Here is a 24136-nt window from a genome sequence, read left to right on the forward strand (position 1 = left end):
ACCAGGGAAAGAAAAATGGCTGGTTGCTGAGAACTGAGAAAGATGGTAATCAAAAAAATTTTATGGAATCCCTAAGCCAAACAGGTGCAAACTGTTCTTGAAATGTCCAGGAAAAGTGTATAGGGCCCAGTACATAGTAGGTCCTTAGTAAATATTTTATGAATCAAAAGTTATGGCCCTACTTCTGCCACAGAAAATGTTACATCATTTCTTTTTAGCTTTTACCTGCAATCCTAGGATATTAGGTGATATATAAATTTATATATGTTGAAATCAGAAAATGGTCTTTCATCTTGTGGCATTGGTTGATTTTAAGTGTTTTCACGTGCACTTGTTCACTTTTGAACTATGCTGGTTTTTCTTTACAAATTTAACTGGAATTCTGTTAAGGTCCTTGAAGAAGACAACAGAGACTAGTAAGGGGATAAAAGACTCAGTTTTCTTTCAGGTCATTCAGATGTACTAACATTTAGGTTACAGATTAAGTTAAGAATTTTAAAAATGTATATTTTAAAGGCCTAACTTTTATATAAAAGTTTAAATTGCTCTAAAAACATACAAATTTCAAATGCAAGCTCCTATTTCATTTTCAACAACTTTATTCAGAACATTTTGCAGATTAAGATTTTACAATTAACATTTTACAATTAGAAATTTTATCTGCTACTACATAAGTTGCAAACTTTTCAAAACACTACAGAAAATCCTTTATTTCTTTGGATTTTTCTGTTCCATGCTGAGCTCCTGAGATATATTTTTTCTTTCAGCTTCATTTTCATCTTCCTGTGAAATAAATTTTAGAAAACATTAAAATATAAACTTTAGGGCATTTTTATCGGGTATACTTAATACATTTTAACTCTATTTCTCTGAAGAATTGACTATTATGATTCTAGTAATCCTAGGGAAAAGGCTATAACAAAATGCAAAAATTATGTAACATTTAAATATTTATATTGGGTGCTGTTTTATACTACACATTGCCTAAAAATTTCTATATTTTTTAAAGTAACTTATTTTATCAACTACCTAAAAATGTCTTTTGAAATCACACCTGCCACTAAAAAGTGTCCTTTTAAAGGGGGTGAGTCAGGTATTTTTACTTCACCATTTGATGAAAAACAATAAATTTAACTTCGGAGACACTATGTGCTCCAAGCATGGCATTTTTGTGTCATCTAGCATACTTTCTTGACAGGTCTGCCAATTTTCCAATTACTTGCACCACCATATGTTATCTGAAGATCAGTCAGCTCTAAAATAGGAAACATGGGCATGACAGACTAGAGAAAGCTTACAATTGTCTCCAGCTTCGATTCTAGGTGGTGGCCTCATAACTCAGAGCGGGTTCCTGTGGAACATGGTGAATAAATGAAGTGACATCACGTCTGGTTCCATAGGAACAAAGTGTTTCTGGTGTTCATTATTAAACGGCGACCTCCAAAGTATAAATAATGAGAGTCTGGAAAAATATTTCATCTCACAATTTGAAACCCATCTCATCATATCTGTTCCTTCAACAATACCCAAGCACAAAGCAGTCTTGCTTTTCTAATATTTTTTTTATTTATTAAGTAAGATCTTTCATTTTTAAAGAAGTAAAAAGCATTGCCTAACTCTTGACTGAGTTAATTAAAGCAGTAGAAATTTCTTAAGTATCTCTAGATAACAGTAATAATATCAGTATCACCAAACGCATCACCCTGTATCTTGTAAAACAAATTTCAATTCAGTTAAATCATTGTTGAGTTTTGCTTAGTAAACTGATCGTATAAACAAATGCAGATCATGGTATACATATTTGTTTTCCATGAAAAACCACACTTTACCTGTAAACATTAAGTTGGAGAAAGCTTCCTTTATATATTTTATCTCTAAATTCAATAGCATTAGTGATTCAGACTTTGTTGACACCAGGAAAGTAGAGAAATTATCAATATTATCAACTAACCCGAATATTAGAGCTATGTAAGGGATGGTGTTTCAAATGTCATCTTGGCAATGTAATTTTAATATATTTCTCTAAGCATAGAAAGCCACTGTAAATATTATGTTCCGTTGACTCTTGAAAACCTCTGAATGAACCAGTAGTTTCCACTTTTAGACAAAAAATTCTAGAGGTTACATTTTAATTACATCATAATAAAAAGTAACTACTAATCTACACTTTCCACTGCCTTCTTCAGACGAGACACTGACAGAAAGTATTAAATCAGCAGGTAAAAGTGGCAAGAAATGTTTGTTAATTAGCACTGAATTCGTCTATATATTCCTCAAGGAAGGGCTTTATCTTTTTTATCATATATTCCTACCATCAAACAGGGCATATATATATATGAAGCCACGGTCTGTAACATCCAAAATGACTGAATGGACGACCGAACACTGGAAGTCAGTCCTGACTGCGGAGGGGGCTGCGGATCAGGCCCAGAGAGAGAAGCAGGGTCTGATCCCCAGCCTCCATGGCAGCTGTTGATCAGCCCTTGCCTCTCTTTCTCTCCGGGCCTCACTAGCAGTGCAGGGCTGGTGATCAGCCCTGTCTCTCTGATCAGGCCCGGAGATAGGCAGAGAAACCGACCAATCAGAACCAAATCTGGGTGAGCTGTGAGGAGCCAATGGCTGCCTAGGAGGCGGAGCTTTTGACGCTGACTGGCATAGAAACTGACCAATCAGAACCTAATTTGGGTGAACTGCGAAGGCAGAATCTAAGGTGGGGGCTGAGGAGGGGTTTTAAGGGCAACAGCTATTTGGTGTAAGGTGTAAGAAAGCAGTTTAATTTTTTAATGACCGGTTTGGCAGTATAGTGCATATGGCTGCCTATCAGTCCAGATATAGGGATTATGTATTTTTGTCTGCCAAGAGCATCTCCTCCTGATGAAAAAGGCTTCCCCCACCCCCATTTAAGCAATCCTATCCTATATAAGCTATCTATACTAATAAAAGGGTAATATGCTAATTAGACCGGGTAGACCGGCCATCTTCTGGATGTCTGACTGACTTCCGGACAAAGCCATGGTGGCGGGGGCCACGGTAGAGGCAGTTAGGGGCGATCAGGCCGGCATGGGAGGGCAGTTGGGGGCAACCAGGTCGGCAGGGGAAGGCAGTTGGGGGTGAGATCAGGCCAGCAGGAGAAGGCAGTTGGGGGCGAGATCAGGCCGGCAGGGGAGGGCAGTTAGGGGCGATGAGGCAGCAGAGGCAGTTAGGGGCAATCAGGCAGGCAGGCAGAGGCAGTTAGGGGCGATCAGGCAAATAGGCAGGTGAGCAGTTAGGAGCCAGTGGTCCCAGATTGCGAGAGGAATGTCTGACTGCCAGTTTAGGCCAAATTCCACAGGGAATCAGGCCTAAACCGGCAGTTGGACATCCCCCAAAGGGTCCCCGATTGGAGAGGGTGCAGGCTGGGCTGAGGAAGCACCCCACCCCCACCCCCACCCCCGTGCACGCATTTCATGCACCGGGACACTAGTTTAATATATAATTGGAGTCCAATGAATGTTTTCTGAGCTATGTGAAACACCAGAGTAAAAATTGAATAAAAGAAAGTTCTGCCTAAACTAATATATAATTTGGAAAAGTGTAATATTCTTTCTTACCCAGTAGTCACACTGCTAGCTTAGAACAGTACTAAAAGCTTTAATAAGCAAAAATGCTTGAAGCAAAATCAGCCAAGATAGCTATTATCAAGTTCATATCCTTTATTATGTACAAGAATGGAGCCGTTATCATGTGGAGTCTACTAACTTCCCACACCAATAAGACTCACTGGTTTAAGAAGCTTGGTTATCCAGTTTTCCTAGCAACCTTCAATGATGCTCTAAGTCAAAATAAGAATGTAAAGGCTTAATAATGTCCCTGAGGGCTAGGAAGTATCTATATGCTTTACTTTCCTATTTAACTAACTTTCTTAATATAATGCCAGTCTTTTTATTGTTAAATTTCTCTGAGTAAGAAAATATGGCTTGTCAATGCACGTCTCTTCTAGCATTGCCTTCTGTTCAGGACAGGTGCAAAATCTGTTGCACACTCTCCTTTATGCTGAAGACATGTCTTAAAATATCTTGCCTTTCTATGCCTTTAAAACAGTTGTCTAAGTAACAAGATCCAATCTCTGTCTTCCTTTGTACAAGGATAGCTGTGACCTGGATGGAAAAAGAATTATGGAGGGGTGGAAAGGCATTTAACCCTTACTGCTAGAGTATAATTCATCATAACTGCTATAGAATCGCATCATGAAAATGATCAAAATAAGAGTAATAGATGAATTAGAGACAATAAAGCTCCAGAAAGGGTGTTAGAGGTTGCTTTGGCTTCTTCTTCTACTTTTTTAAAAAGTGTTTATTTGTGTTTCCAACATTGCAGATCAATTTTTGTTAAGAAAATTGTAACTCGGGGATAATAAAAAACATTAAAATAGTGCAGGCAGCAAATCAAGTGCCACTGACAAATGGCTGAATAATGAATGATAGTGCAAAGAAAGGAAACGATTTTACCAAAAATTCCTTCACTACTGGAATTAAAGGCAGGCAAACATTTCTCTAATAGATGGCAGGGTTATGTCACTCTTTGTTGAGGAAAGACATCTGTTTGTTTCCCAGGGAAAGACCCTTGCCACACGGATCATTTTCTTGGTGACAGCCCTGACAGGTTTGACATGTGTTTCACGAAGTGTTCTGAAGCAGTCAGCAAGAAAATGTATCCTTTGGGGCTGCTGGAAAGTAGACAGATTTACCTCGTAATGTTTAAGCTTGTTAATTCATACTCCAAAAAAAAAGTGTTGATTATAACATCCTTGCAGATCTGCTACTTATGTGTGGAATTTCAAGAATACCCACACATATAACAATAACATTCATAAGGTCAAGTGACTAAATGTGATCCCTTAGCCATCTTGCTCTTTTCACACCATCAGCATTGTTGTAGTGAGAACACTAATTTCTAGGCACGTATGGGCCATGTAATTATGGTCTAATGCAAGCATGTCAAACTCAAAGGCTAACACGGGCCAAATAAACCAGGTTTAAGCTTATGTGGGCCGCAAAAAAACAAAAGCTTCAATTTTCATAGAAACATATGCTGAATACAAAGGGCTGAAATAAGTAAGTAATCGTTAACATAAAATAATAGAACATTTTAATAAAAATTAATATTTTTTCTTGAACATTAAGTTACCAGACGCTGAATAACTGTGAAAATTAATAAGCGTAATGCAAATAAACCTATTTTTCTTGTTCTATGAAAGCGAAATATTTCCTGCTGCTGCGCATACCAAGCAAATCAGTAGAAGACTAATGATGTGGCAATCGGCTGCTAAAATATTCGCTGCTGGTATTAGTGGAGAGAAGTGGTGCGCCTGCGCGTAAGGCATGTAAGGGAAATGAGTGCCACATGTTTATAGTAATCAGGCAGTAGCAAATGTTGTAGTTCATTATTAATAATTATGTATAATAGGATAGTGTAAAAATTCAGTTACAAAATTTTTATTAAAACGTTTCTTACATACCGTTATATTGGCTGGGCAGCAAAAGTATTCCTGTGGGCTGCATGAGGCCCTTGGGCTGCCAATTTGACATGCTTGGTCTAATGCTTCCAGTGATGTGAGACTAAAATAGTTATTCTAACAGAGAAATAAGTAAAAACACTGCCATGTTTATCTACACTAAATCCCTCTTACCACTAAATAAAACTTTCAAGGTTTTGTTTAAAAGTCATTCAGCTTTCACTTGCACCATCAATTTGCAAGAAAAGTGCCCTCTATTTTTCCTTATTTACAAATTTGACTTATTTCTCATGATAGTTCAAAGAATGGAGGCCAATTAATAAAACGTATCCATCCAGCTTTTCCTTTCTCTTAAGGAGGTAACCAACTCCAGACAAATTCCAATTATTTTAGCAGCTGGAATTTCTACAGCTCAGGTAATATTCAGATTCAAATTCCAGCCTTACCCAGTTTGGCTCAGTGGATAGAGTCTTGGCCCAAGGACTGAAGAGTCCCAGGTTCAGTTCTGGTCAAGGGCACACACCTTGGTTGCAGGCTCAAACCCAAGCTCTGGATAGGGTGCGAGCGTGAGGGAGGCAACAATCAATGTTTCTCTCTCTCTGTTTCTGCCCCTCTCTTCCACTCTCTCTCTCTCTAAAAAAAAAAAAAAAAAAAAAAAAAAAAATCAATAGAAAAATATCCTAGGGTGAGGATTAATAAAAAACAAAAGCATTACAGTCCACAAGTACTGATGACTATATTTATCCTGTAGACTGCCAAGTTTTAAATTATTTCTTTTAAGGGTAAAAATTATACAAAGGGATAACTTTCCTCATTGTTTCTTCATATCTTTAAAGATGGCTTTAAGTACATTTAGAGTGGAGAAACCTGTCAAGCACCACTTTAACCAAGTGATGAAGGTAAACCAGTGATCCATATTAACATTAACCTTTTGGTTGGATGAAGGGCAAATGAGAATTATTTGTATTATTTTGGCAACGTTTCTGTAAGTCTAAAATTATTTCAAAACAAAAAGATTAAAAAATAAAAATGGCTACTTAATGAAAGTTTTCTTAATTCAAAGTAAATACAAAATATGCTCAAAGACTTTATGTAGAGAACACCTGAAGCATCTGTAGCCACTACACTGAAATAATACAGCTAAAATAAATATTTTGTGTTCCATCATTCTACTTAAAATTCCTTTCTTGAGTACTTCAAATGTTCATAGAGATTGTTATTAATTTTTATTTTGTCTGGCTTTCATGTACTTTCTTATTTTTCTACTCTGAGCATGGATTACTTTCTCAATCAGAAAACATAAACTTTCTTTTAATAAATCCCTTTATAATTTGTCCATTTGAACTATTTTTGGAAATAAGTAAGCCTAATGGGGGTCTATGTTTTCAAAGAGAATGATGTCAGCTTTTTTTATTTTACTGAATTTGTTATTCACAGCAGACAAAACCACACAGGGATACAGCAGTAAAGTGAAGTGAGAAGATGCAGCTAAACACTACAAGTATTTCTATTTTCTTTAGATTTTAAATATTCCATTGATGACTTAAAGAAGAGTTATTGTAGTTGGATTCAAGTGAATAGTCATAATCATCTGTATGCTTTAATAATAAACCTTTTAAAATTGTTAGTATACGTATATTTTGGTAAAAAATATGTAGACACACTTAATCTGTAGTTATTGTTCCAACCTGTGGTTAACTTTCTTTTGTTCCTTTAAAACACATACCAGATATAATTCACAACAGCTTTTAAGATTGTGCTTTTAATAGAGAAAATATGCTAGTGATGCACAATGAGGAAAAATTTATCTTAATAACTGGAAAAATACGATAATGAAAATGTTTTAGGCAAAATAAGCACGCTCCATGCTTCAGACTAAAATTAATTAGAGTTTTAACGTTGTACAATTCCACCATAATTCTTTAAATAGTACATTTACTTCATAGTAATAAATACTTGGATCATTAAGTAAAGTGCAAAATGCGTGTGATATGCTACATTTAACAACCTTTGGCCTTTTTTTCCGTACTTCTGCATTCAGTTTTCCAATGCATTGAATAAGCAATTGAAGAACACAATTAAATTTCCTGACTTTGCATATTTGAGATTCTTATTTCATTTAATACAAAAAGCAATTAATCTACCATTTTACAACTGAATTCCAACTTTAGTGGGCCATGATAGATACTGAAATGAACTTACAAGAAATGCTTAATTAAATTTATTGTAAAAAAGCGTAAGAGGGTGTGTTTTTTTTCTTATGACAGGAGTTGCATATTTAATTAGAAAGTCTAGGGCTATACTGTAAAATTAAAGTAACTATGGAGGTTCTTAATAAACCTAGTTCAAATACATATGTCATTAAAACAGAATGGAGCTATTTTATACATTTCTATCTTTTTTTTCTCTACTTGATGATTCAAACAAAAGAGAGCTAATCTAAAAATCTCCCTTTATATAATGTTACAAAATCATATCCTTTATTTTAATAGCAAGTAAGATAAAGGGTGATAATGAATTTCCAATTTCATGTATAAAAAGAATACATGAATAATTCTATTTCATTTGTTGACCAATCACTTATCTCTCCCATTAGTGATTCTGGACCAGATCTAGTAGAATAGGTTTGCTTTTTTGAAGTCTTTAGTTCCTCCTGTCGTGTTTTATTTTTTTGTGGTGGCTTTGGTAGCATGGAAATGGGGCAATTAAAAATAAGACTTTGGATTTCCCAAGTATGATTTGGGATCAAGAGGAAATCTCTTTGACCTGGGGAGAAAGACTGTAAGGATTTGCCCAGCCACTTAGGGCGAGTATAGTTACAGTAAAGGAAATGAAGATCAGTGAGAGTGGAAGGTGAGAGTCTGGCACAACAGGTAGGATAAAAGAAAGGAAGTAAAGTGAATGATGGATGGTGTGTTAAGGTAGACTCTTAAGGAGCATAAACCCAATTCTATAAGCTTATAATCTTCCCATAAACATGAAAAAGCACACCTTTTATATAGCATATTTTATTTATTCATTAATATAAGCAATAACCATGGCACTGGAATTGGTATCTTTCCCAGTAATGTATACCTCAATCTAATCATGAAAAAATGACAAATCCAAATTGAGAGATATTCTACAAAATAAATGCAAAGTACTCTTCAAAAGTGTCAAGATCATGAAAGGCATGACTGTTAGAAACTGGAGGAGACACGATGACAAAATGAAATAGGGGGTCCTGGACCTGAAAAAGGACATGTTTGGCAGAATCAGTAAGACCCAAATGAATTCTATCATTTACTTAATAATGCTATACTAAGGTTTAGGACTGATTATTGTTCTATGCTCATATCCTATCTAATAAAAGAGTAATATGCAAATTGACCATACCTCTGATACACCCACAAGCCACGCCCACCAGCCAATCAGGAGCAAGTACGAAAATTAACCCAACCAACATGGCTGCAGCCACGGAGCGAACAGGAGGCTTGGGTTTCCCTGGCAATGGAGGAAGCCAAGCTTCCTGCACACCCTGGCCGGCCCTGGACTCCACTCAAGGCTACAAAGTTTTAATTATAGAAGATAAATAAATCCCAACAAAAATGGTAGCGGCCACGAGCGAGCAGGAGGTTTGGGTTTCCTTGGCAATGGAGGAAGCCAAGCTTCCTGCACACCCTGGCCAGCCCAGGCCTCCGCTCAAGGCTACAAAGTTTCAATTACAGAAGATAAATAAATCCCAACAAAAATGGCTGCGGCCATGGAGTGAGCAGGAGGCTTGGGTTTCCCTGGCGATGGAGGAAGCCAAGTTCCTGGCCTCCGCTCAAGGCTACAAAGTTTCAATTATAGAAGGTAAATAAATCCCAGATACCAGGGCCTCCATTTGGGTCGCTGGGGGGCATGGCCGGCCTGCAAACCACCACAGGCCCCTCGCCCAAGCTGCCCCACGCCCCAAGGGAACCCCCACCCTGATCCAGGACACCCTTCAGGGCAAACCAGCTGGACCCCATCCGTGCACCAGGCCTCTATCCTATCTAATAAAAGAGTAATATGCAAATTGACCATCACTCCAACACCCAAGATGGCTGCCCCCATGTGGACACAAGATGGCCAGAAGGGGAGGGCAATTGGGAGGGACCAGGTCTGCAAGGGAGGGCAGTGGTGGGCGATCAGGCCAGTAGGGGAGGGCAGTTGGGAGGGACCAGGCCTGCAAGGGAGGGCAGTTGGGGGTGATCAAGCCTGCAGGGGAGAGCAGTTAGTGGTGACCAGGCCAGCAGAGGAGGGAAGTTGGGGGTGATTAATATTCTACATAGTGGTCTATGGAATAACAATAATATACCCTTCTACATACTCAAAGGTTAGTATTATGAATATTTAAAATAAATATTTCATAATTATTTGATTAAGATAACCAACATTAAGGACTGTATCTTTCAGAAATAAACTTATGTTTGGAAAGTGAATTTTTAAAACTTTACTCCCAAGTGAACAAATTAAGTTGCCTCAAATATCCCTATTTCAAGCTGAATGCTATTTTTCCCAGAGTGAACCCATTAATCTTCATAGTTTTATTGGAAATAAATTGCTCATTAGACGTCTAAGTAACACATCTCCTATGGCACATTAGTTTTTCATGCATGAAAAAAGTTGACTTTGCTTCAAAAAAATTAAAAATAGTATTTTAGAAAATACCACACTATTATTCTCTAATAATGATATTTCATAATCAGTGTCAAAAATAGCCATATTTCCACATCTTAAATTTATATATTTTCACTTAGAGACTATTTTGCTTTCAAGAAAGATGATTAAATATTTTAAACTGTTTCCTTTAAACTGTTATCATGAAACCATGCATTGGTATATCCTTAAATTATTCAAAAGAGTAGGCCACTTTACTTTGCAAGTCCCAAATGACTTACGAAGCTCCCGATAATGCATTCATTTAACCAATATTTTCTATGAATTTATTATTCTATAAATATGAAATATTTCTCAATATTCCATAATCTTGGCTATAGGAAATTAGAAAAATATTTCATATAGTGTCATTTAAAAATATTTTACATGAAGAAAACATATTCAGAGAGCTATATAAGCCATTTATGCATTCCTATGCTGGACTCCAAAGAATTCTCTTTCCAGTATGACATGTGGACAATTAGGATTGCTCATGATCAATACATTTTAAAGCTTCATATACCTTTCCAAAACAATTCAATGTTTGACCACATTAATGACTTAGTTACACAAAAGGGTCCTAAGTCTATCTTGCAGAACTGATCAAATAATCTCATTTTAGAAGAGTCTAGAATACATTAGTCCCTTGACTAATATTAAACATTTAATTGTTTAAAGATGATCTTAACTTTTTAAGTAAACTCTATTGCTAGAATCCATCCTATGTTCCTCCTACAAAAGTTTATTGAACAATGATTGTGTGTCAGACACTGGGCAAAGTATTAGAAATAATAAAGGTGAATAAAATGTTTTGTTGCCTAGAGGAGCCCATGTTCCAAAAGCGGTTTCAAATCCAACAATGCTGCTCCCCAAAGATTACTTACGAGAATTTGGATAAACACACATACTGCTTTTCATTTTTCAAGTATCCTGACAATAGTCAGGATTTGTTGCATTATATTTCCTAAATCTCGTGAGAATACAGAAATAGTTAAGGACAAAAGGAAGTATTGGGAAAATGTTACAAAAATCACTTTCTGAGCAACATAAAATATTGCCATTACCTTGGGATGACTGCTCTTCAAAGAAGCTCACGTGAGGAGGATTTATTATAAAGGTCCATGGCTTCCTCAATTCTTTGGCAGCTACTAACACAAAAACTTACTTTCCCAGAAAGAAAAAAATAGCCTCTATTTTAAGAAGAAGTTTCATAAGGTCCATGAGGGACTCTTGAGGGCTCTTGGGAATGTTGAGAGTTCAAACTCAAGGCTTAGTATCCTATAACATTGTTAATTTACTGTTTTAATGAAATAGGATTATGGTAGTATTACATATATCTACAGTACACACTACTTTTCATATTCATTAGTATAGGTCACAATGATAAAAACAAAGCACATGATTTCTTATTAGAAAAATAGGTCTTTAAATAGTTTGATTAAATTAAGCATCTACACTAATAAAAGAGAAAGATACAAATTGACTGTACCTTCGCGACACCCACCAGCCAATAACGAGTGAGTATGCAAGTTAACTCAACAAAGATGGTGGGTTAATTTGCATATGCTGGCACCAAGCGGCTGGGGGCAGGGCGTTCCGCACCGCCCCAGCAGATCTGGGCCTCTGGGCAGCGTGGGAAGGCAGAAAGGTGGAAAGGCGGCTCCAGCCAGAGTGAAGGCGGTGCCAGCAGCCAGGGGAAGGAAGGCCCATTCTTGCACGAATCTTCGTGCATTAGGCCTTTAGTATTAATATAAAATTGTAACAAAATTGCTATGAAACTATGATAATTGCTTTAGGACAAGAGTAGTGTTAAAACCAGGAAAAATAAAGTACTTCCATAAAATATAACAAGTGAATCAGCAAGTTTATATTATCATAAAAATAACTTGGAAAAGCTAAATTCTTTCCTGCCTATAGGGAAGTAATTGCCTAATAGGCATTTTGGAGATTTCCTCATTTTCAGTCTATTTAGGTTTATAACAGTGATAATGGTACCATAGTGGTTTTTAAAATAATGTGAATTTTTCAGATATGGAGGCTACATGAACACAATAATTGTTTTTCCTCCTAGATTCTCACTGAAATAGCCAATGGAATTTTTAAAATATAAGAAAGGGAAAGAGAGAACATATGTCTATAATAGTACAGTAATCTAGGGAAGACTCTTACCACATTCACAAAATATCAAGAATATTTGCTGGGACTTATCAAACCAGGTTAGCTCCCTGCTTCTGGTTTTAACAGTACCTTAGGTTCTTCTTCCATAGCTTTTATCTCATGTGTCTCTCTGATAGACTATAAGCATCAAGAGGACAGGGGTTAGACTATAAGCATCAAGAGGACAGCAGTTATATCCTGCCATGAACACCTTATACACCCAGCAACTGTTATTGGTCTTACCCTTATAAGATGCTCAGTAAATATTTGCTAAATGAAGGCAAGAAAGAAAGCTAACAGTGGTAATCTCTAGGAGGGAGGTTAGACTTTTGTTTTCTTTATCTATTTTTCTACTTTTTCCAAATGATCTATAAAGAACATGTATTACTTGCATAAGGAAAACAAAGTAATTAATAGATTTTTAAATGCAGCTCTTAAATTAACCTGCTATTTAATTCCTTACTGAATATACAATAGATAAGTAGCAACATGAAAAAAGTAATAATTAAAATAAATTTATACTGCATGGTTATTTATAAAAAACATTTACACTAAATGAAATTTATATACCTTATTTGTAAATTACTATCGCATATAATCTTCAAAAATTGTTTAAAGCATATTTTAGTATATAGACCATAGTTCCATAAAGTTTTATTTTTCATTGTTGGAAAAGGCAATATCTAGTCAAAGTCAAGAAATGTAAATCTGGATTCCCGAAGCATGTCAAACATTTCTAACATAACTAAAACGCTTTTTATCCCTAATTTTTAAGTAATACAGATCAAATGGTATATTGTTAGCTTGTTTCTATTCTATGCAAATATTAAACTTTGTAAAAAAAAATACAAGCAATACTAAGTCACAGACCACATTTTATGTGTGAGAAGAAAATTAAAATCTAGATTTTTTTTTCAAATTGACAACTTTTATCAATTAGCCATTATGTCATTAGTTTATCACTATATTTATATGGGATAATTTTTTTGAGAATTAAAGTAGAAAACTATGATCTATTAACAAGTATTTTTTATATTTTAGAAGTTTTTTATGATCTTGCATATATAGTGAGAAAACTATGATCTATTAACAAGTACTTTTTTTACTTTAGGAGTTTTATTTATGATCTTGCATATACAGTGAAAATGTGAATAAAAACATTTTTACCATTATTTTTTCCCTATCAAAAATAACAGAATCTTCTTTAAGCCTAGTTTGAGATCCTGATAGGTTAAACTTATCATACTATTTTTAATAAAATAATGCTCCCTTACTTTAATATATGGAAAACACATATCTTTTCCTTTAAGAAGGAAAATGCTGATGTTATCTTGGTTATAAGCTTGCTGCTGAAATGATTTAGGTAGTTTTCTCTCCCATACAATACCAGGATAAGGCCTTTCTTTTCAAGCCATGAATTATAGGTGGTATTTCAAACCTATTTTATCTGAATCTTTCTCAGAAAAATGAGAAAACATAAATATTTATTCTATATAAACAGACACAAGATGTAGATAAAAATGAACCAGTATGTAGTAATGAATAATTGCCATGAGTACAACTATAAAAACACAAAAGGGCATCAATTATTTAAATTTGAGGATTCCTTAGGTTCATAAGAAAATTTTAAAGCTATAATTTTATGTGTTTGGGATTAATTAATTTGCATTGATAATAAATTTAACATTGTTGTCTACAGTACACTTTTGAGAAAACTCAAAACTATTTGTTTTAAAAACTTGTCTAAGAAAGTTTAATGTAAAACTAATAATCAGTAAATCTGCTTAAGCAATTTATTCATTTTATTTTGCTATTTCTGATATTAAATATTCAAAAGGTGGCTACCTAAAATTTTGTAGGCAAACAATTCTCAAATTGAGGAAAATATGCTAGTATTCTTTTTCTTTCATGAAGAAGTACTTTTACAGGAGACTCATGATAAGAAAAAGCAAATATCAAGTAGAAACAGAAATATCACTACTAACATGATAATAAGCATAAAAACTTACAGGTGCTAGAAACAAACAATTTGAAACTAGGTTTAAAAAAATCAAGCACACAGGAGAGGAGGGGTAGAGGTCAACCAAAGGACTTATATGCATGCATATCAGCATAACCCATGGACACAGACAGTAGTGGGGAGAGGGCATGTGCTAGGGGGTGGGAACAGCTGGGGAGAGGTCAGTGGGGAAAAAGGAGGCATGTAATACTTTAAGCAACAAGGAATTTTTTTAAAAAATCAAGCACAAGCATACAGGAGATTCACATACACCACTGATGCAAAATGAAGTTGGTAATATACAAAAATCTGTATATAGATTAAACCTCCTTATGGGAAATATATTTTAAAAAATTATGCTCTTGATGAAACAGACTATTATATAATGCAATGCAAAGAAAAATTTAAAATAACTTATTTTATATCAAAATAAGGAAATATTTATCTACATATGTCAAACAATAAGCCAACATTTCTATGTTGTATAATGATAGAAATTATACAACATAAGGGGAATCTGAGGTTAAAAGGGATTTAACCAGTAATGTACATAAATGAGCACTGGAGATCAGTACAACATGGGGGAAAGACCAATGGGCTTGGAGACAGATTATCTGGGCCCTGGTACTTAATATGGGTCTTGGACAATTTCTTCACAAATCTTCTGAAATTCTAGGTTTCTTTCTCTTTTAAAGTTTTATTTATTTTGGTATTTTACTTTATTTTATTATTTCCATCACCATTTATCCCCCCTAAACCCTCTTCTACCTCCACTCATTCCCTTCCCACAATCACCAGGTTTCTTAACCTCAGATAATCTTGAGAGGATTGAGGTCTAAGAGAATGTAACCAATTGATTTATAAAGTCACTTCTATATTATTTAAATTTTGATTCCAACTACTCCAAATGAATAAGTACACTATTATGAATAAAATTTAAGGTGAAACTGGTATTTTCCTCAAATAACCTTGGGAGAAAAAATTCTCTCCCTGTGTTAACTTTATAATTATAACAAACTGATTTTTTAAGGGAGACATTACTTGTTTTCAGGTAAGTCCAAGCACATAATGCCTATCTACTGACTTCTGTTATTAGCAATAATTAACAACACCAAGGGCATGATTTAAAAGATGCTTAGAAAATACAGTATTCATGTAATCTTTTGTTGAAAAAATTGTGAAATTGTAGTATGCTTTAATTTCATATTAATCCAGAAACAATAGGTTAAAAGAGAGGGGAAAAGTGTCTGTAATCAAATTTATACATGATACAACTGTTCTCAAGAAATCTTTTTTGCCGGTAATAATGATATAAAGAGCTACTATAAATTTTTAGGCATTTCTTATTCTTTGGATTATGAAATATCAAACATACATTCAACAAAATAGCTTGACTTTGCTCATAAGTCAGAATAAATGTGATATTAACAGCACTATTAATAACTATAATTATCATAGCATGTGTTGCCATTCATGGAAGATTTAGTGGCTTTCTGCATATGCTATGCTCTGATCTCCAGAACATGCCTATATAGAATTATCTTTACTAATGAGGAAACTAAAACTGGGAAGGGTTAAGGAATTTGCTCAGAGTGGCACGGCTACTAAGTGCAAGAGTAGGTATTCAAATCCAGATCTGTCTGACTACAAACCTCATGCTTCTCAGGTATATTTCACTTAATTTCAATTTTATATAAATAGACATATAATAAAAGAGGTTACCTTACAGATAATAAGTATAACAGGAAACAATAATGGCTTCTTGACATTTATGTGACAAGGCTGACAGTGTATCAAAAGATATTTCTCAGGAACTAAACATTTCTCAGTGTCAGCAAGTAGTTGGGAATAATTTAAGATAATGCCAAAACGTGCAACCTACTGCCATTCTACTGGCAGGAAGCCCTTCATTTTAACACAAAGTATAGAAATTTCAATTTTATATTATATGAGCCTCTTCCAATCCTATCATTTGAGCATCTTAGCTTCAACTTCTAGTTTCTTTACATATGAGAAGGTTGCTATACTGAGGTATGTATGGAGTCATGTATAAGAATGTGAACAGGGGCATATATAAGGATGTGTGTAGGATGATATGTAGGAGTGTGTAGGGAATTGTGGGTCCCAGTCAGAGATCTTTGAAAGTTACTGCTCCAAATAAATGGCCTGATATGCCAGGTCATCTCCACTACCCTGCTATTATTATGCGGACTTGCTAATCAAAAAGATGTATTAGTACATTATTAGCAATAGTCCATTAAGTATATCCTGTGGAATATTTTACTCAACTCTCATTAATTCTAGAAATATTTACTATGCTTTTTGTATACCTACTATACTTGAAGGGTACCAAAATTACCTATATACATTTCATTTTTGTAATTTATTTCTTTCTTTCAGAGACAAAGCTAAATGCTTGGCACACTCCAAATATTTGTCTTAACTTTTAAAATTGCCTATAAGGTTAGTGTAAAATAGATATTCTTCATTTAAATACAATACAACTTTTTAAAATCCTTTCAATTTGATTTCTAACCAAAGGCTGATGATTTCTATTTGTCTTTAATTTCCTCTCAATATGAAGTTCATCAGAGTGTGACAATTAGTTAACTAATTAGGCAAACTTGATTAAGCTATTTTTCTAGGTCAATATGTAAAGTTACTCAAATTGAGAGCTGTTTGTAAAATTAATGTTCCTCTGTAATGTGCGTGACACTGAGTCATGTATTAAATACTTTCCAAATATCAGAACAAGTGAGAATACATTGAAATTAATAGTGGCTCTAAAAGGTTTAATATAGATGTCTAATTTTAATAGAAAAATATAAATTATTTACTTTTAAACATTTAATCACCTTTATTTATTTTTTGTTTGTTTGTTTTTGTTAATCCTCACCCGAAGATATTTTTCCATTGATTTTTATAGAGAATGGAAGAGAGAAGGAAAGACAGAGAGAGAAACACTGATGTGAGAGAAACACATTGATTGGTTGCCTCCTGCTTGAGCCCTCTGACTAGGGCCCAGGCCACGGAGAAGCCTGCCACCAAGGTACGTGCCCTTGACTGGAAAGGAACCCGGGACCCTTTGGTCCGCAGGCTGATGCTCTATCTATCCACTGAGCCAAATGGGCTAGGGCAAAAATATAAATTATTTAAATATTTTTTTAAAATAAGTCTTATTAGTAAGTCTATAAATTTATAAAATAAATCAATTCTGTTCTAAGGACAAAGTTTACTTTAAATTACTCAAAATTAACTGCTTCCTATTATCAATTCCAGTAGGACTGAAAGAACATATCTAAAAAATTATCTGCTATAAAACAAAATTTTGCTTATGTATATAAATATTAACATGAAAAACAACACATACTTTTTGCATATATCTCTGCTCGCTGAGATTTTTCTAGTAAGAATATCTCCACAGCCTTTGCTTTTATTAAATTTTTTAAAAAATGCATACAAGGACAAAAGTAAAATATTTGTCCCAAAAAACAATACCTTCTTCAAGCTATAAAAACAAGAAATATATAACAACCACATATTTGTGTTTGGGCAGATTACTTGGGTTCCAGAATCACTTGTTACATGGGCTCCAAATTCACATAAAAAGGAGAAAAAAAATTTTAAATAAGATTTTATATTATTCAAGTCAAGGAGTTTAAATTTTACAAACAGTAAACTAAATGAAAATGAGAGCTGAATATAAAAAACAGAAGTCTTCAAGCTGTAAAAATAAGTTCTCTGTCTCCATCAATCACAAAGTGATCCAGTACTTTGTGGATATTTGTAGATTGCTAGCATTTCTGGATTATCACCACAAATGAAATCGCAAATGAAATTGATTATAATGACTGATGCTGGTAACACAAGGGAATCTACTTCTTAATTTAATAGTATGCCCACGGGCTTTGCTTAAAAGTAATTTTTAATACTTACTATGTAATATTAAGAGAAAAAGCAGGATAAAAGTCGTTTATGCCAGTGTTTCTCAACTTTTTTATAAACATCCCCCCCAAGAGTCTTTTTAGAACTTTTTTCCTAAATTCTCCATGAAATTTTAATGCCACATATATACTGTGTATCTGTTTATGTGCTTATGTATACTTGTATATAAAAAGAGTAAAAATAAAGCTCAATTTTTTATTTGACACAGATTATGACTAAATATAATTTAAATCAAAAATTAAAAGCTATTAATATGAACAACTTTATAACCACATTTGCTGAGTAATCGTTAAGGGGAAAATAACCATGCAAAGATTTAAACATAAAGAAGGAAAATGTAATCCATGTTTTGCTTGTGAATGCTGACATGAAATTTCTGAAAACCTGACTTCTTTCATAGTACAGAATACTTTACTATGGTAGTTGCATTATTTGTGGGTCAAAAATGAATAAATATGCTAGAATAAAGAGATAAAACCAGCCAACAAGGCAAAATTGAAGAACTCTAACTCCTTTCGACTTGCACCCTGAGAAAGATTATTTGTAATTAAAATGCTGACAGGACTATTTAGCAGCAGCATGCCACCATGGCAGACAATATATCTGGCACTGTGGAAGCCACAGCAGCTGCTAACTGCACCCAGCCTCACACTACCTTAATATGTGATGGAAAATGAAGGGCTTTAAAATATAAGAAATGCAAACAGAACTGATTTTAGAAAGAAAGGCCAAGAAGCTAGGCTTGAAATAAGATGTTGGAAAATTTAAACTGCTGTTAACAATGTTACTTAAGTGCACCAAAAGCTTACTAATTATTTTTCCTACCATTCCCCACCACCTGTTTTTTTAATGCCAGTTGACTTTAACAAGACAGGTCTGAATGTATCATAAGTTAATTCTTTACCAGTTTTCATATATCATCCTTTACCTTGGTCGGCCAGCTGTAAATTATGCAAGCCATAAATTAGCTTTAAACAAGCTGTGAATCAGGTTAGAACTGGTTTTCGAATTAAAGAGCCTTCAGTATATTACAAGGTGCTGTCATTTTATTACCTCAATCAATTCTGTGTGGCCTGAGGTGGAAGAAAATGAATGCTGTCTTCATTTGCAATGGGTTTATCTCTTACAGCAGGCTCTGGAAACATAACCACAGCAAGGAATTGAGAGCTAAAGTACATTTAACATGACCAATGCAGGAAATTGTTACTCCTTCACAGAGATGGAGTTTCAATGGGGAAAAAAACACACATTTCCAGAGTGTTTTAAAAAGTTATAAAGCCGACATTCTATTAAAATAATTTTAAGTAGTCCTCAAATATGGGAAAGAATAACAACACAATAAATGTGCTATTCTCAGTATTCTGGAAGTAGTAGACATAAATATATATTTCATTTTTATCTTTGTGAAAGCCATTTCATTTCTGTTTCCTGTGGCCATGCAATTAAGTAGAAAAGTGAATTAACTATTAGTTAGGCTTAGCATCATTGTTAACAGACTCTAAAACACAGATAAAATAGCAAAAAATAAATAAATAAATAAATAAATAAATAAATAAATACATAAAAGCAAATAAGGAGGTATTTATTACTGAGGAAATGAGGCACAGAGAGAACAAGTCACCCCCAAGTTTATACAGCTAACTAGACAATTGGATTCTGAGTCTGTATGCTTGTAGAATATTTGACTAAGAGTACAGGAACATTGAGTACATCTAAGAGACTGATTTTTTAGAAAACACTGTTTGTACCAGAAGTAGTAATGAGGAACATCGATGAGAGAAGGCATACAGTCAAGTTTAGAGGCCTTAGAAGGGTAAGTCAAGTGAAGAAAGAGCTGGGTCCCCATGCCAGGAGACAAGGAACTCTGAATGTTCATGTGCAAGTCCTCATCGAACACACAAAGAACACAAAAATACTTTCAGTCTTTTGACAAATTTTGCTTAGAGGAATAAATGTTGCTCTACCTAATCATTCATGTGTATCCTTCTACAACTTTTTACTCATGTTTATGAAAAATGATTTTATACATCTAAATTTGTTTTTAATCACTGAATAGATTTAATGTTAATATACAATATTTCCAAAGTGCTCAATGATAGAATAACAAATGACTATAGAAAGAGCACTGATTAGCGCTACCCTGGTCATTAACTAACTGTGTAACCCTAAGCTTACTTCTCTGGGTATCACTTTCCTTTCTACAAAATAAAGCACTTCGACTATATCAAAAGTTTTTAAATTGTTTAACCCGGTAGTGAAATCAACTTAGTGGAGATTAGTCAGCATTTTTTAATCCAAAAAGAAAAGAACAGAAATTTTAAGCACGGTTTTATTCCATGAAATATTTTAAGTTATACGTAACAAAATATATAGAATAAATCTGATTGAAAAAGTTTGCAAATCACTGGTCTAAATGATATCTCCTCTTCTTCTCATCCTTAACTAATCTTTTGTGTGTCTTTTTTTCATCTTAAGGGATCCAAACAGAACTTCAGTAGTTACAGATTCATGACATAATATTTATAATCCATTATAATATGGTCTCAATCTACTGGTAAACTCCCAATGAATTGGCTTTACTCTTTTGTTAAAAGTTGATTATGTGTGTGTGTGTGTGTGTGTGTGTGTGTATGTATTCCTATTCTGCTTCTGAGCTCTCTATTCTGTTCCAGTGATTTTGATGCCTATTCTTAAATATATATACATATATATATATATATACGTATATATATATATACACATATATATATATGTGTGTATATATATATATATAATAGAGGCCTGGTGCACGAAATTCGTGCACGGGTGCGGTCCTTAGGCCTGGCTGGTGATCAAAATGTGAGCATCTGGCATGGAAGGGCAGGTCCCAGCTGACCTCTGGGCCCTGGGCAGCACCTGGGCCCCCGGGTCCCCACGCACCCCCCTCCACCTGAGTCATGGCGCCCGAATCCCCATGTGAAGATGCGGTGAGCATGGCCAGACATCGCGGGCTGTGGCGCACCATGGGCCCCTGGGCCACCCAGTGGCACCAAATGAAAGCTGGCTGCGCACACCGGCTCCTGTGTGAACCCACAGGGAGCCTGACTGGCCCCTACGGTCCTGGTGGCTGCAACCTGGCTCACCCGAAAGAGGCTGCGGGGATGTGGGGCAGGCTCTTCGCAGGGGCCCGGCACCTGAGCGCCTGCTGCCAGTGCCATGCGGCTCCCTGGTGGTCAGCGCACATCATAGCAAGTAGTCGAACTCCCGGTCTCCCGGTCGAACGGCAGCCCAAGGGGACAATTTGCATATTAGGCATTTATTATATAGAATTTTTTATTTCAAATCAGTTTTATTAATTTGAGAGAGACTCATTTATTGGCTGCCTCCTGCACGTCCCCTACTGGGGGGGTGCGGGTCGAGCCTGCAACCTGGGCACATGCCCTTGGCCGGAATTGAACCTGGAACCCTTTAGTCCACAGGTCGACGCTCTGTCCACTGGCTAGGGCTTTATGCCTGTTCTTTAGCCAATACCACACTGTCTTGATTACTAGAGCTTTATAGTAAGTCTTATAGTCAGATAAGTTTTAGTTTTCCAACTCTGTTCTTCTCCTTCAACATTGTGTTGGCTATTCTGGGAATTTGGACTTTCCATATAAACTTTAGATCAGTTTGTTAATATCCACAAAATAATTTGCTAAGATTCTGATTGGAATTGCACTGAATCTACAGTTCAAGTTGTGACAGTATTGAGTCTTCCTATCTTTGTACATAGAATATTTCTCCATCTAGTTTTGACTTCTTTAATTAGAATTTTATAATTTTCCTCATATAGATCTTACACATATTTTATTAGATTTATAAAATGTGCTAATTAAAATCATATTGTGGTTTTGTAGCCTATTCCAATCGTTCATTGCTGGATTTTAAGAAAGCAATTGACATTTGAATACTAACAAATTCAAAGCTCTGAAACACTTGAACATCACATGAAAATCTATGCAGAGACCTTACACTTTTCACAAAAATTAACTTAAAGTGGAGAAAGTGGCAGCTTCTTACAAAACTAAACATACACTTACCATATGATCCAGTAATCATGCTCATTGCTTTTTCCTAAATAAGTTGAAAACTCATTTATGTCCACATAAAAACCTGTGCATGCATGTTTTTATAGCTGCTTAATTTATAATTGCCAGAACTTGGAAGCTACCAAAATTGTTGTACATACAACAAACTAATTACTCACATACTCTTTCTCTCTCAACTTCAGTAGGTGAATGGATAAATCAACTGTGGCATTCATACATATTGTATGATTCCAACTATATGACATTCTGGGAAAGGCAAAACTGCGGAAACAGCATAAGATCTGTGGTTGCTATGGGATTGGGGGAAGGGACAGAGGGGTAAATAGGTAGAGCACAGTGGACTTTAAGGGCAGTGAAACTATCCTGAATGATACTGCAACGGTGGATACATGACATCACAATTTTTAAAAAACTCACAAAGTATTGTATATCACAAAGAATGAATCCTAATGTACATTATGGACTTCAGTTAATAATAATGTATCAAAATTGGTTCATCAAGTCTAACAAATGTACCACACCAATGCAAGATGTTAATAATGGGGAAAATTGGTGAGGATGTGTGCAGGAATTGGGATATATGAGAACTGTGTACTTTCTACTCACTTTTACTATAAACCTAAAACTCAAAATAAAGTTTATTAAAAATCGAAATTTTAAAACACATGATCAACAATTATTATTAGAACTTAGTGCTTTTCAAGCTATTATGCAGTTCCCCCCATACCAATTATACACATACTCTGTTTTTTATTGTTTAAAGTATTACATATGTCTCTTTTTTCCTCGATGGACCACCCCCCCCCCCCCGTCCGCTCCCACCCCTGCGGGCAAGCTCCCACTGCCCCAGTGTCCATGTCCATTGGTTATGCTAATATGCATGCATACAAGTCCTTTGGTTGATCTCTAAACCCCTCCCCTCTCCTGCCCCTTGTCTCCAAATCTATTTTTGTTCATCAGTTTATGTTGATCATTATATCTCACATATGAGTGACATCATGTGATATTTATCTTTTTCTGACTGGCTTATTTCGCTTAGCATAATGCTCTCCAGTTCCATCCATGCTGTTGCAAATAGCAGTGTAGTATTCCATTGTGTAGATGTACCACAGTTTTTTAATCCACTCATCTGCTGATGGGCACTTAGGCTGTTTCCAAATCTTAGCTATGGTAAATTGTGCTGGTATGAACATAGGGGTGCATATATCCTTTCTGACTGGTGTTTCTGTTTTCTTGGGATATAGTCCTAGAAGTGGGATTACTGGGTCAAATGCAAGTTCCATTTTTAAATTTTTGAGGAAACTCCATACTGTTTTCCACAGTGGCTGCACCAGTCTGCATTCCCACCAGCAGTGCAGGAGGGTTCCTTTTTCTCCACATCCTCTCCAGCACTTACTATACTCATTTTTCTTCAAGGATTCCCCTGTGATGCTTCAAGTACCAGAAAGGCTTATGGAGTATAGTAGCACATGGTAGCATTATACTTTCCTGGCTTCTTAAAGTTAGGTTTAACTATGTACTTTGTAGAATGTAAGCTGCAATGGCATGTGTTAACTTCCACGTATGGTTTTAAAAGTCATTCTGCAATTTGCCATGTTTCCTCCTACAGTGCCTTGGACCTATACTGAAATAAAACTGTCATCAGCTTGGGTCCCCAAGTAATCAAATGTGCAGACTTGCTCTTCCAACCTGTACTGACATGTTACTAGCATGAGAAATCAACAAGTGTTAATCCACCAAAAATTTGGTATTTTGTTTGTTTGTGCTGTATACCCCTGGTAACCTACCATGATTTACATTCCTATCAAACCC

At 35.3% G+C, this 24136-nt stretch overlaps 1 protein-coding gene across 2 annotated transcripts in view; it reads right to left on the reverse strand.

Annotated features, from left to right (window-relative positions):
* Positions 1–603: 603 nt before the first annotated feature.
* Positions 604–24136, reverse strand: part of PHF14 (PHD finger protein 14) — a 138954-nt gene continuing 115421 nt past the window's right edge. For both annotated transcript variants that reach the window (XM_028156434.2, XM_054726410.1), the window contains one exon: positions 604–783. In XM_028156434.2, coding sequence (XP_028012235.1) covers positions 709–783 — 75 coding nt within the window. In that variant the 3' untranslated portion in view covers positions 604–708. The remainder of the gene's footprint in view (positions 784–24136) is intronic.

This window comes from Eptesicus fuscus, chromosome 14 (genome assembly GCF_027574615.1).
Source record: "Eptesicus fuscus isolate TK198812 chromosome 14, DD_ASM_mEF_20220401, whole genome shotgun sequence".
In the NCBI taxonomy this organism is placed as follows: Eukaryota; Metazoa; Chordata; class Mammalia; order Chiroptera; family Vespertilionidae; genus Eptesicus; species Eptesicus fuscus.